Below are 24,446 nucleotides of genomic sequence, written 5' to 3'. Positions count from 1 at the left end.
GCTAATCTCGTATAAGATGAACTACTTTTCTTAAAAATAGTCATGTCTTTGTTAGATGACTGTTGAATTGTTACTCATGTTATAATTTAACTTTTTAATTACTTGCTACTGCTCATGATAATTCCTCACCTTTGCAGGAATAATACGACTTACGGATTCATAGTCTTTATTTTAGCATACTAGACTCCATGTTTAGAAATCATCAAAAACTGGTATTGATGTCTTTCTTCAGAAAGATTTTACTGCAAGTGATAGTGTGATATAATCTTATGGAATTGGCATCCCTTTAGTTATTAGGGAGAAAAAAATCGATCAGAGGTCTCATGTAACCCGTGGTGAGATAAATTAGATGTTGAGCAGAAAACCTCACTCTGTTCATTTGGGATATTATGTACTTTCATTTTTATGTGTGTGCCCTCATTAAAGATTACAAAAATAGAAGTATGTGGTAGTTAACAAAGAACGTACAGAGAGGAGTGGCACATCAAGATTTTGAGAAAATGTTGGTGATGCTCACAACGCCATTCCAGACCTTTTAACCAAAAGTAAATAAATTACTCCTAGTGCTGACTGACTGATGATTTAGCCTTTTAATTTTTACATATGTGTTAGTTATTGGAATTTTCTTAAATGTTTTGTAAAGAACGTATTTCAACCAGTGGATTCATGCTAAAATAGCTACTTCTACTATGCCTAGGAGTATTTCCGGTTTTTTTCCTTCATCTGTGTGACTTACTATGCTGTGTCTACCTATGATTGAATAAATGGTACCATCTGATGTTCTAAATACAATTTTCTAGCAAATATTCTTTTTAAGAAAAGTTATGCTCTGAAAAAAAATCCAACATCACTTATATTTACAGATTTATGTTTCATGAGCATTTCTAAGGCGTATCTTTGTAAAACATCTTTTACAACAATTTAGCCTTTTCTTTTTGGATAATATTCTTAGAAGTAAAAATCAAAACATATAATGTTCATAGACATGAAATGTTAAAGGTTGTAAAACCTAGCAAAATACATTTATAATGTTAAAAACATTTTTGGTATTCACCAGGCACTTCTTAAGAGTGTCAGAGGGCTTTTGGTTATTTTTCATTTGCCTTCAAAATCTAAAATGTCCCAGTCCTGCTGCATTGTTAAATGTCAGATGGAAGTTGGAGGTCAGCGGAATTCATTAAGATTTACTCCAGTAAGCAATCAGTTTGTTCAGCCTTAGGTGGAGGTATAGATTCCTCTGTATACTGCAAGTAGTTTATTGTAAAACTGATCACGTTATTTCTCTTGTTTACTCTATGACTTTGCTAGCCTGCATTTCTTCAGTCGGCCTTTAAACTTCTTTTATTCCTCTGTACATGTGTGTGTCTCAGTGTGACCACTTCTACCTCCTAGATACTGGGCAAGATAGATGAAATCTAATATGTATTACAGTGTTTGCTCTTCCAATTAATTCCATACTAATCTGGAGAATCTGGGTTGACATTTTTATTATATTTGTGTTTTCTCCACACAGTTTCTCCAACGTGTTAGGAAGAAAAACAACCTTAAGCTGACATGTACGTACATGAAACCTAACGTCTGTTTCCTATGAGTAATCAATCTGTGGAAACTGCATATAATTCTAGTTTCAGATTTTCCCCTTGGATTCGTTTGAGTATCATGTCAATCATGTGTTGCTTATCTTTCAGCATGCTGCCTTTTCTTTCTAGTACTTAATTGGACCACAGGAAGCTTCAGAAGGCAGTTAGGTAGGAGTCTGGTAACTGTCCTATGTATTTCTGTGATGACATTTGTATGTATCACAGGTGCACAGTGAGAGAATGTACTCCTATGTCACTTGTTGCATCTGGTAATTTTCTGAGTCCTGTCCCCTTTACATTGTCAAATTCAGTATACTCAGGCTGGTACAGGATATTTTTAAGGGACAGAATTATTACTTGCAGTGCAAATAACACTGCAATTTTGGTAATGCTATTTAATTCAGTGAAGCAATCTGCAAAGCAAGGGTATGAACAATAATACCTAAACATGCCATCTGGGGGGTACAATGTATTCTCTGGAACTGAGGTCCTAAGTAATAGGGTAGGCAGAATTTTGTCCTGCCCAGCTGTAGTTCCTTGGGTTTAGAGGTGGCTGAGCCATCCACCACTTCTATTGACCAGTGGGAGCCACCATGCTCTTCACTTACTTAAGCAGTGCATATGTTCACAGGAACCATGTAACAAAACTAAGTTTATTCTCTGATGCATATGCAGCTTTGTTTCTTTTGGAGCGTTAAGAAATGTGTGGTAAAACAACCCGCTATGGTTGCGCAATCTGGTTGATATTTTAAAAATGCCTTGACAGAATAGCATTTTTTACTGTATATAGATGGGTGCATATTTGGAGAGTGATGGTATGATCACATTAAGTTATATAATAAAACTGTTTGTTCTGGGTTTTTTTTTTGTTTGTGTTGGGTTTGGGTTTTTTTGGTTTTGTTTTGGTTTTAATACATCCAGGGTAGAGGAAGGGCAATTAATTTAAGGAAAAAAGGTGTTCAGCACATACAGTATGAGTGGAAACTTTTTGGGAGTGAATCCATCTTTTAGTTCTGTGCACACAGCAGCTAGCACAGTCCATTGGGATCCACAAGAAGACTATTGAACATTACTATGGTGGGACCACTGGACACACTGTTCAGTGTTCAACATACCTACATAGTAGAGTTTGTAAACGAAGTGAAAAAAACTAAACGGTGTAAGCAGTGGTGAGGGCTGCCAAGTCGGCATTTGAAAGTACTCTCCAAATGAATATGTGTGTTGCCAGAGATCTGTGAGCTCCAGAACCACACTTTCAGTGTCTACAGCCTAGCAGATATGCAGAAAAAACATCCTGCTGTGAAATGCTAGAGAATTCTATGCAGGCTCTGTTCCCAGAGTGATGCACTTCCAGTGGATGCCGGGGTACCGGGAATGAGAAATGTGTAAAAGACAGGTGAAAACTATATAATCTCTTCCTTTTGAAGGAACCCTTCATATTCTTACATGCTCAGTAAGCTTCTTTATTGAAAGGCTGTGACAGCGATGAATAGTTTTTTGTTCTTCTTGTCTTTACAGAGATTTCTTGAGTATTAATATAAAAGGCTGTTCTTAGGAAAGGTGAAGATAAAAACTCCATCTAGGGAAACAGATTGGCAGTTGACTCTGTAATAAAAATAATTTCTAAGTTTTTAGGTTTTTAGTATGTGAACCAATAAGCAGAACTGGAGAGGTTAAAGTGCTGTAAGCTGAAAAACTATACAACTGGAATGAAGAAGGAGACTGCAGTAACAGGTTATGCAGGTGACAAACAAAAATCCAGTATTATATGTTTAATGATGCTCCAGGAAGTACACAAGAGGAAACTTTGAAGTATTGAAACCGTTACTGTAGGAATTTTAATTGAGCAGATGGACATAGTGCTTGATGAGGGATTTCTGCGCTGCTGAGATGCTTTCTCTTCTTTTGTTTTAAATGTGCTGTGGTTTTTAAATATACAACTCACCCTGGTACCGGTATTGGGCTGGGTGTTGGGCTTCAGTGGCACACTGATCTCTGTAATAATGTCTGTACATCTTGCTGTCAGGTGCATTGAAAGCAATATTCAAATACCTATATTCCTTCAGATCTCTGTGCCTAGTGCTTACAGCTCACTGAGTCTCAGCACTACCCCATCAGTGCCTCACTTAGACCCTCGTAATCATGTGTGAGAAGCACATAGCTCTTTTCACTGACTAGCTCTCACAACATGTGAATATGGCCCTGAAAGGGCACTGCGGCGATCTTCAATCTTCTCATGAAATTTTGATTGATGCTAATGGATAACATGTATGTGGTAGCTCTGCTAAAATCAGAGCTAGGTTAGACAGCTATTATTCTTGTACTGTCAGTTTATGCCAGTGTATCTGAACCCTTTGTGTGATGGATTGAATGGTTTGAGGCTGCCTCTTTCTGGCATCACCTAGGATAAGAAGTGCTCTGCAGATGCAAAATACAGTATATTAAATAACTGTTCTTGATTGTGCTTGAGAGGTGTTCAGTCCCAAGTAGATGCTTGAGAGGGAACTTAAAGCAGATGTCTGCCCCAAGCTACTGCAGAAATCATGCTTCTCCCCATAGTCAGAGTAATACCCTAACAACTACTGGCTTTGGTGCTTGAATTTGACAGTCATGGGTGCCTTGGTTGTCTGATGGAGTAACACTTTGATGTTTCAGAGTCAAAAAAAGGTTCTTCCTTTCTGCTACTGCTCCCCTGCAATGTACTAAGCCAGCTGGTGTTAGTTCACTGAGAAGGAAACAAATTCTTTCCAGACCCATACTAAAACTGAACTTTGTGTAAGGGACAAGCTAATTAGCTCACCTAGGTGTTCATAAGAACAGCTGTTTGGAGGATGTAGATGACTTGACTTGTGCCATCCTTTTCAAAATCTATCCATCCACAGTATTTTCACATTTTAATCTTTACATTTAGACTCATTTCCTGTTATGCTTACAAAATAATAAACCATTAAAACCACAGATTCCAAACAACCTGTCAAAATGACTGTAAAAATGACCAACTTCCTATGGAATAAGTAACAAAAATGAAGTCTCTTCAGCCCCAGAGCTGGCTCATTTTATACAGTGACCTTTTCAAAGAGTTTCTTTCTTTCATATGAAATGTACTTTTTTATTTGTTTCCCGGGAGAGAGATGGCAAGGGAAAAATAATGCATTATTTTATTTTTCTATAACTTATTTTTACCTATATAATTAATTTTGAGCTATATAAAACAAAACAAAATTGTAGAGTCTTTAGTTCTTAATTTTATATTTCAGATTGAGAATCTAATTTCAAGTGCATTTTTTTTTACTTGGTTCCTCTCATTAGATTTTAAAAGGAGATACTAAGCTTTCTGGGAAAAGGTCTTATTTCTGAAACCAGCAGTCACATGCGTTCAAATATTCTCCTTCTGCATTATTCAAAACACCTACAGCTGAGTGTGTAACTTAGGCAACCTGGCTTGATATTGAATAACGTAGTCACTGCCTTGACATTCGGAAAGATGTCTGTACCCAGCAAATGCTATTTTTATGTGTGTTGTCTTGTTGCTTGAGGGATCATGGAAAATTAGCCTGCATGCAATTTTTTTTCCTGAAAGTATACGATTTGGATATGTGTTTATGTGTTCCTTGATTGTTTCGTTTCTTTTCCCTCTGGCTTTGTTAATTATCTCAGTACATTCTTAAAGCCTACGATTAATTGCTATTGAAGTGCATTTAATTTGAAGCAAAAGTTTCTGCTATTTAAGTCTCTTGTCAGGAAACCAAGTATTAGAGTTGTTTGGTTTTTTATTTCCGAGGCTGTTTAATGACAGCATAAATATTCAGCCTGACTGTAAATAGGTAATTAAAGCCGACTATTGGCCAGATGTTCCCCTTTGTGCGTGGAGCAGAGGGAAGAGCAGGAAGCTGCAATCCCCATGCACGCCGTCCCAGTGCACGCTGTCCTGGGGCTTTGGCAGATCGTGTGGGTGATCCCTGTGTCATGGAGTCTCTGCAAGGATGTAGGCTCACAGCCGATGTGAACGGTGGAGTGAGCTGCTGTTCCACCATCCCTGCATGCTCCTTCCCTCTCACCTCCTCAACAGTTTAGAAAATCCCTTTGTGCTGCTGCTTCTGGGATGTGGACTGAGGAGTTCAGCTTTTTCCCTGGACGAGACAGTGGATTTCAGGAAGAGGTCTTTTTAGTGCGTACAGGATTGGTGCAGGCCTTTGAAATGAGTCAGGTGTCTAGATGTGAAGCAGTTTACTGCTTTAATTTTAACTTTTGTGCCACACCTTCTGTCCTCAGAGGCAGTAAAACTACAGGGAACAGAGCTAAGGCATGAGAGGAGGAAATCAGGGAACAAATAGAGGGAGGTGCTGCGTAAGCACCTGCCGTATCTAGGGTTTTGCTTCAAAATTCCCTAATCCTCAGACGTTTCACAGGGATCCCGCCTTGTGCGAGCGACAGCTTTGCTGGGAGGACTCAAGAGAAAATTTGGGTGGATTTTACATTGTGATGAATGTCAGAGTGACCTCCTGAGCCTAGGAGTCAGCATGGAACTGAGGCTGGGCTTGGAGTTAATGCCCTTATTTATTCCACATCAACTGCTGGCAGTGCTTTCAAAATGTGAATGGCCGCTGAGGCTGGAAAGTAAAGGAGAATTAAACCATGAAGCATGGGAGGAAAACAGGAAAACATTTTTTCTGGCTCCAGGATTGTCCATGGGAGGATACCAGCCTTATTTTTATTCTCGGGTTTGTAATGGCTTCTCACTTAGTTTGGAAAACTCTTAGAACTTAATCATGGATCAAGTGACAATAGGGCTGTCTCTCTCCCAGGTCCTGGAGACAAGTTAATTAGCTAAAAATCACTGGAAACAAGAGATTCTGGCCCTGATGGCCCTGCAGAACCCCACGGGAGAGTTCATTCCAAAGGCAAATGGAAAGAATCCCATGCTGTAAAAGTTACCCCGTGATTCATGATTTCGGGGGCCCTGTTAATGATTTCTGACTGTTCGGGTTGGCTGTACCTACACACCCCGGACAACCTGAAGGCACACAGCCAATATAACCTTTGCAAACAACATCATCGCTTTGTTTCCAGCAGGACTCCAGAACCCTTTTCCCAGCGCACACGGATGAGGCAGGGTGTCACTTCAGGCCACGGAGGGGGTGCTCTTTTTATAGCTCTCACCGTGAGGGTTCTTCTGCTTCAGTAGCCGAGAAATCCGCATCTGGGGCTGGGCTGCCCCTCGGAGCTCCCCCCCCCGCCGAGCGCCCCACCGCCTCCGAGCTGCAGCCGCAGCCCTGGGTCCCTTGTGCGGCTGCGGGGAGCGGGCGGGGAGGGGCTGCGCAGCCCCGCAGCCTGCGCGGGAAGCCTGTCAGCGGCGGGTCAAGCGCGGAGGCTTCCCTTTGGCTCTCCGCACCGTCTGCAGGAAGGCGCAGCGGGGTGGGGACGAGAGGAAGGAGCGGAGCCTCCCCCGGGGTGGGCAGCGCAGCTCCGCCGCCGGCCCATGCAGTGAGCGCGGCGCGGCGGGCAGAGAGCCGCGGGGCGGCAGCGGGCGGCCGGGCCATGTCGGAGGCGGAGAGCGGTGCTGCAGGTAAGGGGGAGCGGCCGTGCTCCGCGGCCGAGCGCGGCCCCGCTCCCGCCGGGCCCCCGCCGCAATGCAGGAGCGCTGCCGGCGGCGGGCGCGGCGCAGCCCGGGCGCTCCTCCGGCACGGCCCGGCCCGGCGGGGCGGCCCCGGCTTATCGGGGGAGATGATCTGGAGCCGGAGCCCCGTCCGGAGGAGGGGAAGGCGGGGAGGCGGCAGACAATGTCCCCGCGGTTCTGCCGGCCCCGCCGCCCCGGCTGCGTCCGCGCGGGCAGGGCGACCGCGGCGCGGCGTGGGGCAGGGCCGCCGGCCCCCTCGGTTCCCCGGCGGGGTGCGGGCGCGGCGTGGGGGGTGTCCCCGCGGGCAGGGGCGGCTGCGGCAGCGGGGGGGCGGCTCGCTGCGGCGCTCAGCCCCGCGGAGCCCCCCGCCCGCTGCGGAGCTGCCGCGGCTCATCACGTGCCGTCCCCGGGGGAGGCCGATGCAGCAGAGCGGGAGGGGATCCAGGTGAAAAAGAAATGCGGCGGCATCGCCGGGCCGGGGCGGGGGCGGGCGTCCTGCCCGGGCGCCGGTGCTCTGCGGCGGGCGCGGCCCGGCGGGGCGGCGCGGCATCCCTCCCGGTGGGGGGGGCCTTTGTGGCTCCGTCTTCCCCGCGGGTCGGGGTCTCCCCTTCCCAGCCGCGACCCGGGAGAGAAGGGGGAGGGCTTGGGCTGGAAGTCAGGGGCTGCTGCTGAAATAAAGGCAGGCACCCTTTTTAGCTAGTAGCCTGATGCGCTGAAAAAGAAAGACCTGGCAGCTCGGTGGGAGAGCCAGTGCTGTCTGGGATGAGAGCCTTAGCATCCTGGCACAGCCTCGGGGACCAGAGAGCTCCCGGCGAGGCGTAGGGATGGTATAAAACCCGAGTGGTTCCTTTTTACCACGTCAACGGGTCCGCGGGTCTCTGACTTTGCAAACTTGACATGCGAGCTGAGACGATCTGAGTCTTGTTTTGCCTGAAACTAGGATTCTGTGGTTTTGGTCCGTTTGTGATTACACTGCGCCTGATAAAAATAACACAGCCTTTGCAGGACAGGGGTGGTCTCTCCTTGTGTGGGAAGGGAACCGGGGGAGGGAAGAGGGTTCCTAGGATACAAATGGTACGGGTGAATAACCCTAAGGGAAATGCAGACTCAGCCTGATTTCATTTGATCCCTCCATCCCTTCTTCCTCAGTGAATGCTGCAAAGATTTGAGGAAACTGTAATGTAAAGGTGCTGGTAGTAATGTATGGGGAAACTTAAAAGGTTGAGTTTATACAGATCATAATGGGATTTGGGGAATATTTTGAATAAAATAGCTTAGTTGCAGTGCAAGTGGAGTAAAAGAGTCTTAAAGTATCCACTTAAAAAAAACCCCAGAAAATGATACTTAGAAACTAGTTGAAGCTTCAAGATGACCTGCTCTACTGGATTCCCTCCCTGCCCCCTCCCCTTCCCCCCACCCCCCCCATGTTCCCTCAGTGCTTCCTAAATAAAGAAATAAAGTCTCTAATGTCTCTTTGGTTTGAAGTAACCTGTAACAATTTTCTAGCATGCAGCTGACAAAGGGAAGAACAGCCTGACAGATTCATTTGTCTTTTAGATGACAGGGTATAATGCGTTTTGTTTTCTGCAAAGTTGCAAGGTTAGTGCGATGTAACGCTGAAATTAAGTAACTTGCAACGTAGGGAGAATCTATGCAGGAGGGGTTTTGTTAGAAGACAGAAGACTGTGTAGTAAAGCGATGATTTGTTATGCCAGAAATCTTTATGTTCTTTCCACGCACTGGAATGCTGAAGCTGTCAAAGAAAAAAGGGCTTCAGGGATAAAATGTGATTTAGTGCGTGTTGTTGTATTGACAGTATTGAAGCTGCAGTCACTTATTGCAGCATAGTACAATGCGTAAAAGAAATGTCTATATGTAAAATAGCCAAGTGTTGTATGCCGTGCCTGCCAATCATTTTTATAGCTTCAGTTAGCACAGCAGTGCGGTATTTGCAGCTTGGTTAGTATGAGTCTGGATGAAACTGTTCATAGCCGGGAGCTGTTGCATGTAAAGCATCTAATTATACTGACTTTTGGCATTTTTTAAGCCATTGGCTCATGACTGGGTGAGGCTGATTCAGCTGACAAGTTTTCCTTTATGGTATTGTCACCCTATAAGCTTTCGGTCTGAATATTTAGTTCATTCCCACTGGGACAGCAGTTGCTGTTCAACAGAGCTGCCCTGCTCTGTACCTGCAGAATTTCCCCAAAGCTGCAGTCAGCTGTAGTGAGGCCCCAAGAGGTATATTCTGTCCAGAGGCTGATTTAGCTGATGCATATATGCTGTGAGGGGGCTTTATCCTAGTCTAGAGGGAGTGACCGGGTAGTGTCTCAAATACAACTGTCACCAGGAGCTGGAAGAGGTTGCTGCGGCCTCGGCTGTCGGCTCCAGTTAGAGCAGCCCTCAGGAGGCCAGTTCTGTGCAGGAAGACCAGAATGCTGCCTCAGCTACAAAAGACCAAATCCCTGCATGTAAATGTCAAGATTTAGGGTATGTTTTGCTTTCTGACTGTGTTACTGGTGGTTGGGGTGATATGTGAGTTGATTGGTGTCTCATCTTGTGCTCTTTTCTGCCAAATGCTTTTTTTTTTTCCCCATTGAGTTGGTGTGACCTGCCATGGCCAACTTCTCCCGCTTTCATGGGAATGCTCTTGAAATTTTTGAGGCCCCTTCTGGACGCCATATCTGCTGTTGCAATTAAGTCTGGATTTGTTTTTTTTTTTTTCTTTTAAAACTACAGGTCTGGTCAAATATTTTAAAATTTCCAGTTCCTTATTCTTTTAAGCTCTTCTGGGTGATTAGTTCCCTTCTTGCTGTCTTCTACTATGATTTCACTTATTCTATCTATAATTACACCAAACAACCATCCCTTTCTTAAAAAAAATCTTAAAAATACACTTTTTATTTTAAAACAATAACATCCAAAGCATCCTATCAGCTCCATTTTCTGCACCTGAATTGGTTCTGCCTTTTGATGGTATGTCAGATGGGAATTTACAAGTATTTGACTTCAAAGAGCACACCATTTATGGTTTTAGAAACAACTTCTCTCTGTGGCTGTTTTAGTCTGTAGGTATTGTGAAGGAGCAAATCGGGTTTTTTTTGGTATTAAAAAAAGCTGCGCTGTCTCTCAGTAAACAACAAGGGAAAATGTGAAAGGAATAAAAACAAATGCACTCAAACGATGCTACTTCTGAGTAGGAGAATAAGAACAGTCATGACCTTAATTAGGTATGAAGCAACATGACCTTTTTGGGGAGTTTGGATCTATTCCTTTTTTATTTTTTTAAGTAAAGCAGATGTTGACATTTTCCATATGCAGCTTAGTGAAATCTTTAGAGTATTTTGTCTATCCATAAATTACTTCAGTTGCTTACTTATTCAGCTTCTGTACGGCACTTGTCACTTTCCTATTAAACAGCCTTGCTAGATGAAAACAGAAATGAGTGGAACTCCAGGTTGCATCACATTGCACAGGCTTGTTCAGCTGTATTTCTCCAATGGTGAAAGAGAGAGGTACCAGGAGGACTTGGAATCTGTTTCAGGAATGAGCTCTGAAGTCCGTCGGTTGTGATTGTAAATGGTACACTCGCTTCACAGATGTTTTACTGAAGAGCGTGCAGCTGTTTGGTGATGTAAGGTCACAGATGTTGGTGCTGCGCTGAGGGAACTGCTGCTGCCAAGTATGAACTTTGGTGATTTGAAATGCTTGTGACATACCTGCAGACTTCATCTTCTTCACTGTGACCAGTGGCCTGGCTCCTGGGTCATTAAATTGAAACTGCCTCTTCTCAGTGACCAGGCACATTTTTGATCTTAAAAAGAACATTCCATAGCTCTCCTTACTCAAAATATGTCAACTATGGCCCATGTGCTGTGCTGTTAAGAAACATAGTGATATGCATTTAAAATAAATGCAAGTTTTAAATTTTGCCATAACTACTATGAAAGCAGTGAGTTTGCAGTGTTTTAAAATTGGGATGGCAGTGGTGAACTGTGTAAGTAATTGGTATTAAAACAGGAAATTCCTTCAAAGTCTGTCTTGGAGGGATTTGAGAAAGGTTTTCACATAAATGAAAAGGAAAATGCAGTCTGTTCTAATAAAGTAAGCAAATAAATAAACTAAAATACTCAGAATATGGAGGCCAGCATGCAGGCTAGAAAGCCTTTGTTCTTTACTAAGGACTTGACTAAATGTCCTTACTCAGAACTGCATCAGGGTGTGTCAAGGACATCAGAGAGCGGCTTTATGAACTGCAGTGACGTGCCCCGTCATCGGCATGCTGCTGTGAACTGGTTGTGTGCGAGAGTCATTTTGTACTCACTGGCCCAAATCAGTAGCTCTATTGTGATTGATTTGCAGGGCTCTGGGCACACGGATCATTTCTAAAGGCATCTTAATTTACAAGAACAGGAGACCTGGAGAGGGTTTTCTTATATCTGTTGTTTCTTCTGTCAGTAGTTCCTCAGTGCCTGAGTCAATGCTCTTAGACTGTGCTCTGCAGATGCAGTTTCCGAGGAATATTGAGAGAGATTTCTAGTAATTGCTATCAGTTGGAGTCCAGAAAGAAGTGTGTATGTGAATGGAGTTTCATAATAACAATTTCATGTCATCTGAGGGAGTTTATTCACTTACTCACTCTGAAGAAAAACTGTTTCTGTTGCAGGAGCCTACCCAACCTGCACTAGTTTCCTTGGGGAAGGAGGCAGAGGTAAATTATTTTCCTTATGTTACTTCCTTCTCCTATAGGGAATAATCTGGGAACACGGCTTCAATTTGTCCATTTCTGGATACATCTTATGTTCTTAGTGCTGTTCAGGACCACTCTCTAGGGTTGAAGCAGTTTCTCTTGAAGGGTTTTACAGTCCCGAGCACTCCATGTCCACCTGTCCACACAGCCTTTCCTCTGGAGGCTCTGTGTGTTTGTATTCACTCTTTCTTTTTTCCTGTTCCCTGTCAGGTCTGAAGAGTGAGTATTTGGGTGTCTCTCTCCTCGTTAGAGCAATTGGGCTATTGTTTCTCTGTTAAGAGATAAAAACAACATTAAAGTCACAGTTTCTTTAGTACATCCTTGCCACCTTCTTGTCATTGTTTGGGAAATGCATTCCTCTGACAATTTGGTCTTGTGGATTTCATCATCGTTTGAGGAATCTTGATGCTTTCTCCATGCTTAAAGATCAAAATACCTGTGGTTATACTAGGCTGACTGGCAACTAGCCCCATTCTCTGGTGCCAAACAGATCCAACAAATTTAACATCTCTTTCTCAAGTTTCCATGGATACCTTAGTAGAGCACACGCTGTAATCAGAACGGCAGGGCATGCCATTTACAAAAGCTTTCAGTATTGTCATTATGGAACTGCTGCATTCAAAAATCAACCTTTTGTAGTAGCTCTCTTGCTTACTCAACTATGCTCCTGTTATGATTTTGGCCATAGGAACTCCTTTGCAGGCCATACCACCTGCTTGTCTCCATGGCCGTGTAACTTTCCAGCTGGTTATCTAGCTGGTCACTGTTGGTCTCTGTGTGATGTGTATGCACAGTCACGGCATTTGAAAGTAAGCCTGGTGGGTGCTAGTATAAAAACCTCTGGAAATGGATTTTGGTTGGTGACTGCATGATTTTGTGATCTGCTCTACAAATCTTAAACATGTACTTTCTTCTGTCCATGACTTCTCTCCTCATAAGGTGTTTTCCTTTAAGCCTCATGCTGATCTGTTTTCAAGATTATAAAATAAAAAGAATAAAGAAATACAAACTTACTTTTGATTTAGCTATAACGTGTCACTCAGAAGCTAAATCAATAGCCATAGACTATGGATTCACAGCTGACTTTGCTAATGAGTTGTAAAATGTGATACCAATTTTCGCAGTTTTGTAACAACTAACACTCTCTTGTTTTTCCGTCTTTGAACACAATTGGGTTTAATAGCCTTGAAGACATCAAGACATTTATGTATAGCATCACTCATGCTGACTACTATGAGAAGTAATAGTTATTCTAGTTTGGCTATTCTTTTTACCTTGTCTCCCCCTTTCTTTGGGTTTTTTTTTTTTTGGGGGGGGGGGGGAAAGAGATGTTTGTTTTCTCTTGTCAAGACTCTGCAAATGTGTGAATCATGTTTGGCATTCCTGAAGATGGTCAAAATGAAGACGACAGACATTATCAAGTATTTTTCCCAATTCATGTTTTAAGAAAAAGGAGGCGCTGCATTCATCCAGCTTGATGCATTGCGAGATACTTCATGAATCTAGGAATGCTTGATAACTAAATAACCTTTTTGCCTTCTAAGTAAACAAGTACCTCCAAAAGTGTTCTTATTCCTGTGTGCTGGATGCGTGGTCCAGAAAAGCTGAACAATAATTCTTGTTCAGTCTTTGAAGGATATTCCTTTGAATATCTTGATCTAAAAAGGTAAATGTAGGATTGCGTTGTTTTCAGGATACAATTGTGTCCTGAGGTGGTTCTTAAATAGGAACTTGCAGTAAAACAGCGATTTTTATAACTCTGTAATATTTTGATCTTGCTTTTAAAAAGAAAAAACAATCAACGAGCCCACCCTCAGCTGGTAAATGGTGTTTTTCCCAAAGAAAGTGATTAGCATCACAAATGTTCTGTTTTATGAGTGTGGTCCTGGGAATTAGAGCGTAATCTTATTAGTGCCATTCTTTACAACCTTGCGGTGAACCAAGTAGATGAGGTAGATGATGACAGACATGATGATGAAAGAGAAGCAGCAGGAAACCTTTTCTAGGAAGGTATCTTTTCACAGAACCTAGGTTCTGTACATCTGTGTTTTGTTTTGTGTTCCTTATGTCTTTCTGTTTGGAAGCAAGGAGGGAGGAGATGAGAGATACAGGAAAACAGTGGTTGCACAGAGGCAAATAGTGCAAGGAAGCCTGAAGGAAGCAAGTTCATAGAAGAGCTTGTTGAAGGAAGAGGTTAGTTGGTGTGTATTAAAGGGTGTCTGTTACAGAACTATATCCATGGAATATTTAGAAAGATCCTGGAGAATTGTCTTCTACCACTTTGAGCTGCAAAATCTGTAGTTAACCCTCCTTTATCACAACATGCAGCCTGCCTGCTCCGACATGTAAACCAGGATCAGTTTTGTCTCTCCTGGCAATAGTGTATGGGTGTGGAAGAGCTGGAATCTGGGAAGAGAGTGATCGCTGCAAGGAGTCGCTGGCGAGTTCTCCAGACCCCATGTTCTGGGGTGTGAGCAGGTTCTGAGCAAGTGGGAACCACGTCAGGACTGGGAGGGAAGAGGGAGCTGACTGATCGCAAAAGCTGGAAAGCTCTCAGGTCATTCAAGGTGGAGCTGGAGTTAAGACCTTACAGTGTAGATGGTGAATGGGTTTGATTTTAAGGCAGCTTTAAGGTCAGACTTAGCTATTGGTGAAGGACCTGGCTGAGGCTTTACAGACCCAGTTGTGAAGTGTGCACAGGAGTGTGATAGTTCTGTTTTTGTCCACCTTACCAAGCATTAGTGAGGTCAGATCAAATCTAGGTAAAATAGTTTAGCCTACGTCCTATGAAAAAGAGGAGAAGTGAATGTAACCCACCTGGCATTTTCAAAAGGTTATTTCAAGTTCTTGTGTGGTTCTTGTATCTTAAATTAAGTTCACAGAAAATAGATGATGTCTTTTGATTTCCTTTTGCTGGTGAGGTGCAGGAAAATGAATATGATCTACGAAGTGAGTGATAGGATGAACTTGGGGTTGTTGTTTGATAGTCTTAACAATAACTTTAAAAACTTAAATTATCTTAGAAAGCTTGATAGCATTGTGGAAAAGTAATTCCTCCAGTCAAACTGTAATCATGATGGGAGGCAATGTAAAAGCATAGCTGAAAAAGGTCAAAGTTGTAATGAGGAACGTGTCTTATTTTTAGAATTTTATCCAAAGAATTGGGAGATTTTTGACTTGGGAAATCACTGTGCTCTAACTAGTATCAATGCAATGAATACCAACTCGTTGGGTGACCAATTATTATGAAGGGTATCAGGAAACTTGGAGTTGTATCAGAGATTAGCTATGGCTGTATTCAAAGAAGGGAAGTGTGTTGCAGTCTTCAACAAACCAGCTGGATGCCTGCTGGCATTTTAAAACAAAGAACTTTGATTCCGTTGATGGTAATAGCAGTGGTGTCATTGATTTCAGTAGAAACGGAAGGTTCTTACTTCTGGTAATGAAATATGGGATCTTTTCATTCTGCATAAGAATATTTTAAGTAGTTTTTTTGTATTTGCTTTTCTCTGTGTCTTTTTTTGTTGTTCTATAATTATTTTCAAAGGCCATCTTTGTATTTGCAGTAAAATGCTCTAGGTTGTCATGTTACATTTGGAAGCTGTGACATTTTGTGCTTAATGCAAAGCAAAATCTCAGCAGTAGGAAAAGCTGAATAAGGCTTTCTTCATCAATGCAGCAGTTGCCAGCTAATAGCAATATGGTAAACCCTTCCTTTCCTGTTGTGCAAACATCATTAGGAAGCTTTGCTTGCAGCAAAATTATTATTGATGCTCAAAATGATATACAATAATTTGAATGAAAAATGATGTTTTTAATTCCATTCTTTTATTGCCTGATGGCTACCCTATACCCATATTTTACTCAGTACATCCTTTTTTTTTTTTTTTTTTAAAATCCAGAGATATTGCCTGAATGGAAAATGAAGAATTTGGCCAAGATTTTGGTATGACCAGCAACCTGACTGAGATCATAGCTGCATATAGCAATCACTCTCACCAGCTGCTGGATAGCTGGAAATTCCAGAAAAATGGCCATCAGATATGTGCAAGTGTTTGATCTGTGAAAACGATCAGTATGTGCACGGTAAATTCTGTTAACTTGGATTTATTGGACCCATAAAGATCAGCTGCAGTAGTGGCATTTTTAGTGGGTCTAATGCATCCTGACTTACCCTGAGCATCTGGTTTATCAGCCTACAAATAACTGAGAGGCAGAATGGATTTGGCATATGGAACAGGGGATATGCATTATACAAATCAAAAAGAGTTATTGCAGCTTTCCTTTTGAGGCAGGGTGGTGTACTGCAGGCATCCTCAGTTGGGAGTTTGGGAGAGCCTGGAAAAGGGTGTGTTATCTAGGTCTTCCCAGTGGGTCCTCAAGCTCAGCCAGAGGCTCAGATCTGCACAATGAAGGGAGTTCATTGCATTGTACATTATGGATTGAAAAAAATGACTTATTATTGTGAAAGCACTTCATAAAATGCTAGAAGTATGATCTGAAATAGGGAATAGTATCGATCCTATTGTTGATTCAGAAAATCATGAGAAGAGTTTAATTAGCAAGAGTCAGGTTTGTGGCCACTCTGGCAGGATAGAAATAGAAATGAACTTAAGATACGTTGCTTGGGATATAACATACACACTAGTGTTCAGGCATGTTCCTACAGAGAGATGATATCATAGTGATGGTGCCTATTTTCCGGTTTGCAGAACAGCTGTAGAAGATCCAGACCATGATGAGTCCCTTTCACCATCACTTGGAAGTGAGGTCTGCGAAGGTTCGGAAAGTGCACTTCTTTCCTGGCCAAGCCTTCTCTTTTGTAGGCATGACTCTAAAGTACTGCAGAATGTGCCTGAAAAGGTCCACGTTGGTGTTTCTGATGGCAGACTTGGGGCTTGATACCTTATTTCTTCTTTTTTTTTTTTTTTTTAAGTTGTTTCTTTTCCATACGCTAAACTGGTGACATGAGACATACTCAGAAATTTCTCCTCTTCCTTGATTTGACTGCATTTCTGTGCTTTGTGCTGTTGAGCGGCATATCCTGCTTCCTGAATTCCTGCTTTTACTTGTCTTGTTAAATTCTTACTTAGAGACAATGCACGCTTGCAAAAACTTCAGCTTATCTGTTGTCTATGTTACTTGGGTTGCAGGGAACCTTCTGTTAGCAGAGAATCCACTGCTATGGCACGACGCTTCACTGTTGGAATGAACAATTTCCCTAGTATGTGAAGCAGAAAATTTTGCAGATGCCTGGTGTAGCTGAGTCATATGAAGTTAAATATTTAATAAAAGACGAATTTAATAAAAAAGAGAAGGCTTTGTGTAGCTGCTGAAAAAATTTTTTCTTTTAGTGCTACCTTAATGACTTGTGACTGCGAGGTTTAGCAGTCATCTCTCCTAAAGCAGGTTTAAACCTTCTGTCTTAAAACTGATTATCTGGGACCGTAGTGGTCCATACCTGATACTGTCAGTGGTTCACTAAAACTCATTTATCCAGTACTGAATAAGAAGGCGTAGCAGGGGCTCCCAAATATTCAGAACAGACTGATAGTATTCCAGAGGAGATCAGTTTCCATTAACTGATCTTTCTAATTAAGTAATGAGCGTGGTCCTGCTCTCTAGATCTATTAGAAAATCAGATTCAGCTGAACATGCTATCAGTGAAAAGTTCACACTACATCAGTTAAGTTTTTATAAATGCTGTGGACTTTGCTTTTTACTCTGTATTCTGTGACACTTAAAGGTTAATCCTGCGTTGCATTTTGTCATCAGCTAAGTTGGAAACTAGAATTTGGCTGATCATTTACTGAAAAACAGAAAAAGCTAAACTGATAAGCTATTGCAGGAAACCACAGAAAATAAACTCTTGCCTGTGTTTAGATGAAAAGAAGAAATAGTTTAAATTAAATTTGCTAAACCAGCAATTGTAGCTAATATGATAATGAACATGATTCATTATTAATACAGTATTTGCTGATCTCATAATTTCACCAGTTCTGTAATTGTTAGGGGATTTGCAAATCAGATAGGACCCTTAGAATGTTAAAAAAAAATGCTGAAAAAGAGTCTTCTCTATTTCCCCTTCCTTTTCTGGTCACCTTGAAAATGCACAAGGTGTTCTTTGGAAATTGCTTAGGTTAGGACTAAAGTCAGAAATTGTAACGACGTGGTCAAATTCATTCTATACACATTTAGTTAAATTATCCAAACCCCTGATATAGACAGTCATGTATCAGGTTAATGTTCATATTATAGAATTTCTATTCAAGAAGTTTGCATCATATTCAGAAAAAGATTTTTTCAAATATTGGTGTAAGTATTTGAAGACTTAGTTTAATTTGGTTTCTAAATCAGATTCCTCCATTTATTTTGGTGTGCAAATTGTCACATTTTAAGTGTTTATTTAACAAATGCTGTTTAGCTATACATTTTTTCATAGTGTGTAGTTTGACACAGATAGAGATCCTTGGTAAACATCGGAGATAAAGCTGGAACTTGAGCTATGTGGGACACTACTTGATTGTGTTTTTTCATTACAGAAGCCTTAATAAGTCATCCTACTTTTAAGAACTGTTTCAAATATCATGATACTATCCAGGATATCTTTTTAAGTTGTTAAGAAGAGGAATTTACTCACAAAGGCTATGCATCCCTTTTTTTGTTGCATGATTGCAAGTTGGGTTCCTTGCAACCCTTTAGCCATTCTCTGGCTGGAAATAGATGCTTTTTTTCTTTCAGATCAACCAACCACAGTCCTTTAGAAATAAGAGATTTTTAAATGTCCTGGAATATCCATGCATTTACTGCTCTTTGGAACACAGTTGTAAAAAGTGTGACACATGCATGTTTTTTCCCCAAGCAAACACTAACTCAACAAAATATTAAAGCTCCCACATGGACAGGTATATTTTAACACCTTTCAGTTTAGATAGGGTAGATAGTATAATTTCCTAATTTCATTTGCTTTTAACAATGATTTCACTACTTGTTGGAAGAACTCTGGGCATTAAATCCAGGGTGACTGGCTTGCAAGCCATTTTCTGTAGATGACAACTGCTCTGATAAATGACTTTCTAACTTCCCAGTGTTCTGAGCTACACTCATTCATTTATTAGCTCTGCAAACTCTCTAGTAGTGTCACGGCCTCTTTTAACAGCTGAGCTACAATATAACAATTACGGCTGCCCCAGTTATTGCACATGATTAGTTAGTAGTCTCATGAAATGAGTTGCAATGTAATGCAACAGCTGCCTGTGCCAACATGATAGCAGCTCTACAGAATCACTGTAACAGAACACTTTGGTTAAAATTTTAGTTTGCTACTTAAGAGTTGTAGCATTGCCTTCCATGATTTTCCTCTCTTGATCTAACAAAACTGGTGGCATGTAAGAGTCACAGTAGAATGATTTTGTTTAGTTGGGTATTTGCAGGAGCAGCAGTGAATACAGTGCAGAATGGTCATGGGTTTGGAAGGTTTTTTTTTCCTTGGGTCAAAAAATACTGATAAATCACCAAGAACTTAACCTTCCAGCGGAGTTGAACAGTTGATGAGAATTAGAAAAAGTTAGCCCTTCCACAAATCCAGCCTTTATGCCTAAGTTTTCCAGAGCATTCTGAAACCGAAATGGACAATTTATTTTAAAGATTTTAGATGAAAATCTCTAAGTCGGTTTTAACGGTATTTTCTATGGGTAGCTAAGACAGACCTCTGATCTCTGCTTAACATTTTTTATTTGTTCGCAAATATTTTTATACTTGTGGATACAGTGAGTGTCCTTATATACATTTTACACCTCTGGATTATCACAAGTTAATTGGGTGTAATAAATTCTTGATAGAACACCACCCAGGTTAGCACAGTTTCATTGGATGAATGTGAATACTGCACTGGCTATTTAATCACTGCTTTGTGAGAGACAAAAAACCATGTATACTGTCACACAGGATTTTCTGAGTTGCATACAGAGCTATAAATAACTTCTCAAGGTACAGCCAGGCTGATCACTGAAGACAGGCTGGAAAATAGATTGCTGAAACATGAGTTCTGAAACAGGTAACAAAAAGAATTAGTAACAAAGGGAAACACTGAAAACACATAGATAGTGATTTGATGTCTACATTTTTGTGCTCCAAAGCCAGCATCCTAAGTGGGGGAAACGTACCAGTTTCCAAAGATGTTGAGTCAGGATTGCGATGTCCTGGTCTGCTCAGGAAGCATTTGTTCAGGTCCAGTCACGAACGACAGCAGGATGCAAGGAACATGTTTTGTTACTAATTCCTTTTCTTTTGTGTTGCTGAAATACTGTTCTTCAAGTCTACGAAAAATGCCATGTTGATGGTACAAAAATTAATCTGTTTTGAAGAGAGGAAGAAATTGCACAAAGGAGGCTGATAACAGCATATGAGGCTGATAACAACATCTGATCCAAATATATCTTCACGAACTGAGCAGATTCTGTGCTTATCACATTTGGCCTGTGGCTTTTTGTACTTACCACAAGAGGAGTAACGTAATATATTCTTGAAGCACTTGTATAGGAAATGTGAATATTTTGCTTCTGCAGATGGTTCTGAAGATCAGACTGAACATGCATATTATAACTTGAACAGAAATAAATGCTGTTACAAGAGCAATATTAAGATTTGCCTGTGGGCGGATTATCCCATAGTTGCCTACTGCAGAGTTTTTGCATCTTCCCTGGGAAACAACACATACTTGATTACCAGGAACAACAGGATTCTTCATTAAGTAGTTCTAAGGTCTTTTCTTGGAGAGCAGCTCCTGTGTCATCTTAGAATAATGCTTTGACTTGTCAGTCATATCTAGGAATTACATGCTATGCATAAATATGCATTTTTATTGTGTGATACATCCATGTAGGTAATAAAAAATGTGTTGAAATATATTATTTAATATTTATTATGGTTATTAATCTTTACAGACTTACTAAATAATTCTTCTTTACATCTAATGAGCTTGTATTCTGCAGAAGAGAAATCAGTAAACTAAAGGCTTAAATTTGGGGATGGAGGAGTATGAGCATGGACAGGGTGTGTGGTACCTTTTCAACATTCCATTTTGACAAACTATTGCAGTCTTCATAAGAGAATATATTATATATAAATCCACCTGATTGATCAGTGCTTCATTATTTTAATAAGCCATTTCATTTTCTGTCAACGGAGTAAATACAAGAAAGAAAAATACAAATAGTGCATTGCAGTATTTGTCACTCATTTGGTATGTTCCTTTAAATGAAATTTCAGTATTGTACACAGGGTAGAAATATTTCTTTGATGATTTGTTAATAATACTTTCATTTTTCCCAGCTGGATTCTGTCCTGCAGTAATATTAACAGCTGCAAGATGTTTCAGTGCAGAGTGTATTGAAAAATAAAAACAGAGACAGTATTGGGAAAGTTTCAGAATAAAGGTTCATGATGGAATAATTGCAATTTACTCTTACTGCATTGTCGAATTGATATCAACTCCTCTTTTTCTCTTAAAATAAGTCTGTCTTTTTTGATCTCACAACTAGCATTTAGTTTCTGCATTCACACATTTAAATCTTGGGCCATTTATGTGAGTGTATAATGTTTAAGCTGCTTGTATTAACTATGATTCTGAATATATTTCGGAAGTCTTTTAAAATTATACATGGTAATGTAATAGGCAAAAGAATGGAAGTTAGTCATGAGGGTCAGACAAATATTTTAAAACCAAAACTGCAGTTGTTGTGTCTTAGCATGTTGTAAGGGCAGAAAATATATTGGTGGCTGTGGAATTTGCTTTCTTTTTTAGCAGATTTGTTACAACAGAAAAATAGCGTAGCAGTGTAGCAGTGTGCAAAGCAACTGTCCTATCCCACTCATTCTGTTTACTGACACTGAAGAATTTTTATTTCCTTTCAGATGCAGTTTCCACATCTGCTTACTCATCACCAGCCAAAAGTTTGGGAGACCCTGGAATAACTCCTCTGTCTCCATCACATATTGTGGTAAGAAATGTACTCTTAACATACTGTATGTTGACATTACTTCCTCCTGCTTGTTCAGTGGGACGTAATTTCTTTAGAAAGTGTCATTTCCTCATATAGTGATCCCTTTTATGCTATCCATAGACTTAAGTGAAATTTTGGTCCTGGTTTTGCTTTTTTTTTTTTTGGTCTACTTGCTAAGCTGATAGATTTGCTCCTGCATATTTTTATATCAAACGCGGGGGCTTCTTGATCCTCAGGGTTCCGAAGTTCTGTCCCTGTCTTTATCACTGATTTGTTTAGGCAGACCCTGAAACATCTCATTCTGTTCAGAAAAAAAGAAGGATATGTATATGATATTCAACAGTAAAATCTGAATTCTCAGAGGAAAGAATCTCCTCCAACATAGCGAGAGAGAAGCTAAAAATAGAACTGTTTCAGTTTTTAAGGAAAATAGTCATCTTTGTAAGCTTTTAGAAGCAAGCCAATGTCCCATAAAGGTAGTGTGTTTTAATCTCTTACACCGCATGTTCATTTTATTGACAAACTCCTATTAAAACTGTCTCATCTGTTTTTAAGATAATCTGCATCATCTGTAACGCAGTATATGCACAGTGTATTTCTTGCTATTGCAAGGGATCATGTTCAGAACATGTTGCTACCCTTGTCAGATTTCTTCTTTAGCTTTCTGATTCAAGTTCAGAGTTGTATGACATCCCTCTTCAGGATTTCCAGAGTTCTCTCTCATAAATTTTTGCTTTTATTCCCTTCTTTCTGCATATAGTCTAGAACTTCCCCCTTTGTCCTCTGTCATACTGATGAATTTATATCCTCTTTCAGTTAGATTTGCTACTTATATGGTTTCCTCCAAGACTTTAAATAACATATTGCTCTAGTCAAAAAGATTTATTAGGAAAATCCAAACAAGTCTTTCATTATTTGAGACCAAACCTTATTACTCTCGTTTCTCCATTTTAAATAGCAGGCCTCTGGGATGATCTTGGAAAGTGTAGGTGTACAATAGAAAGGTCCTGGAAGTAGCAGGCATGGAGTAACAGATACGTGAGGAAGATGGTGGAACACTGCTCATAGAGTGAGGACATTTGGCAGTTCCTCTGTAAAAGGCAGTAACAATTGCTTCAAAATGTTATTGAGGGTACAGACTGAGCAGCAGTGGTGGAGGATTTATACATGACCTGTATACTAATAGGTCAGTGGGTCTGTTCCATGGTAATTTTGCCAAAATGACATATGTGCAGATAGGCGTATTACCCTCCTTCACTATCTACCTGCCTGTAGCACATAGCCGTCATCAGTGTTTCCAGCTTGTTCTCTTCCTGTCTTGCTAAGCTGTTAGTGCTTTAGCCACTATCAGTATGTGAACAGTAGTTCCTTGTTGTTCATTACTTACTGCTCCTTTATATAGAATTTATGATAGGCAACAGCATGCTGGAGAGTGGTGCAATTCCTTTTTTATTCACGTCGTGCTTTATATCATGTCATTATGATTTGGGCCATAACCCTTCCACCTCTTCTAGTTAATGTTCCTATGTTCCCCTTGACTGTGCTTTTCAGGGATTGCAGGATTACAGGTAAAAGGCAGGGAGAAGGATTCAAATTCACTATAGGCAGCTGAATGGCTTTCCACATTCTAGCCCAGGCAGGAGGAAAGAATGCATATAGTCCTTACAAGATAATTGTTACGTACATTCTTCATAAATAAATCATTATCGTGGGGTATAAAGCTTATTGCTATATTTTGCGTTGTTCTGTCTCCACTAGTTTTGAATGGTGATAGTACCTCATGTTCAAGGTTATGACATAGTTAACTCCTAAAACCACCAAATAAGTCCCAAGTATACCATGTTGATGGATGTAAACATATTCTTCAGTTGATCAATTTAAGAAAAACAAACAAACAAAACAAACCAGCCCCCAAACCAATAACCTAGTGGTTGAAGGAAACTCTTGATTCAGAAGGTTATGTATAAAAGGCTCCAGCAAATATATTGAGTTGTATATTGAATTTCCACTTCGTTGGAATGTGGAGCTTTCTGGTATCAACTTTCATCACAAATGCAGCTTTAGGGAAGTCCTTATTTCCACTGAAGAGATACACATGTCTCAGAGAGCAGAAATACTGAGGGGTAAGAGAGGTTACAGTTATTCTCATCAGTGACTCAGTGTCTATTTTGCTTCTGCTATTTAACAGAAGGACTCTGATGCAGATGATGCTGTAGAACAGTTATTTCTTGTTGTTGTGGCTATTGATTTTGGCACAACATCCAGTGGCTACGCCTACAGCTTCACCAAGGAACCAGAATGTATTCATGTAATGAGGTAAGGGCTGCAATGCAGCATTTAGTTTTCGATCGTGATAACATGGATTATCTGCAGTAGCTACAGATATTTTCTACAGGAGCCTGAAGTGTCTAGATTTGTCTAGTGTTGCCACAGTGTACACCTTTCTCATGGTTATAGTTTTTGTTGCATCTTATTGTATTCTAATTTGCTTTAAT

At 40.7% G+C, this 24,446-nt stretch overlaps 1 protein-coding gene across 2 annotated transcripts in view; it reads left to right on the top strand.

The window, feature by feature from the left end:
- The window catches only part of HSPA12A (heat shock protein family A (Hsp70) member 12A), an 80,866-nt gene that overhangs the window by 16,941 nt on the left and 39,479 nt on the right, over nt 1-24,446 (top strand). The window contains exons 2-4 of one of the 2 annotated variants that reach the window (XM_059821252.1): nt 1,689-1,748; nt 21,863-21,948; nt 24,140-24,267. In XM_059821252.1, coding sequence (XP_059677235.1) covers nt 1,689-1,748; nt 21,863-21,948; nt 24,140-24,267 — 274 coding nt within the window. Of the gene's footprint in view, nt 1-1,688; nt 1,749-19,987; nt 20,004-21,862; nt 21,949-24,139; nt 24,268-24,446 lie in introns of those variants that run through there. The other variant, XM_059821253.1, reaches the window with a different exon arrangement.

This window comes from Gavia stellata, chromosome 9 (genome assembly GCF_030936135.1).
Source record: "Gavia stellata isolate bGavSte3 chromosome 9, bGavSte3.hap2, whole genome shotgun sequence".
NCBI lineage: Eukaryota > Metazoa > Chordata > Aves > Gaviiformes > Gaviidae > Gavia > Gavia stellata.
Note: the sequence above shows the minus strand (reverse complement) of the source record. Positions and strands in the feature narration are given on the sequence as shown.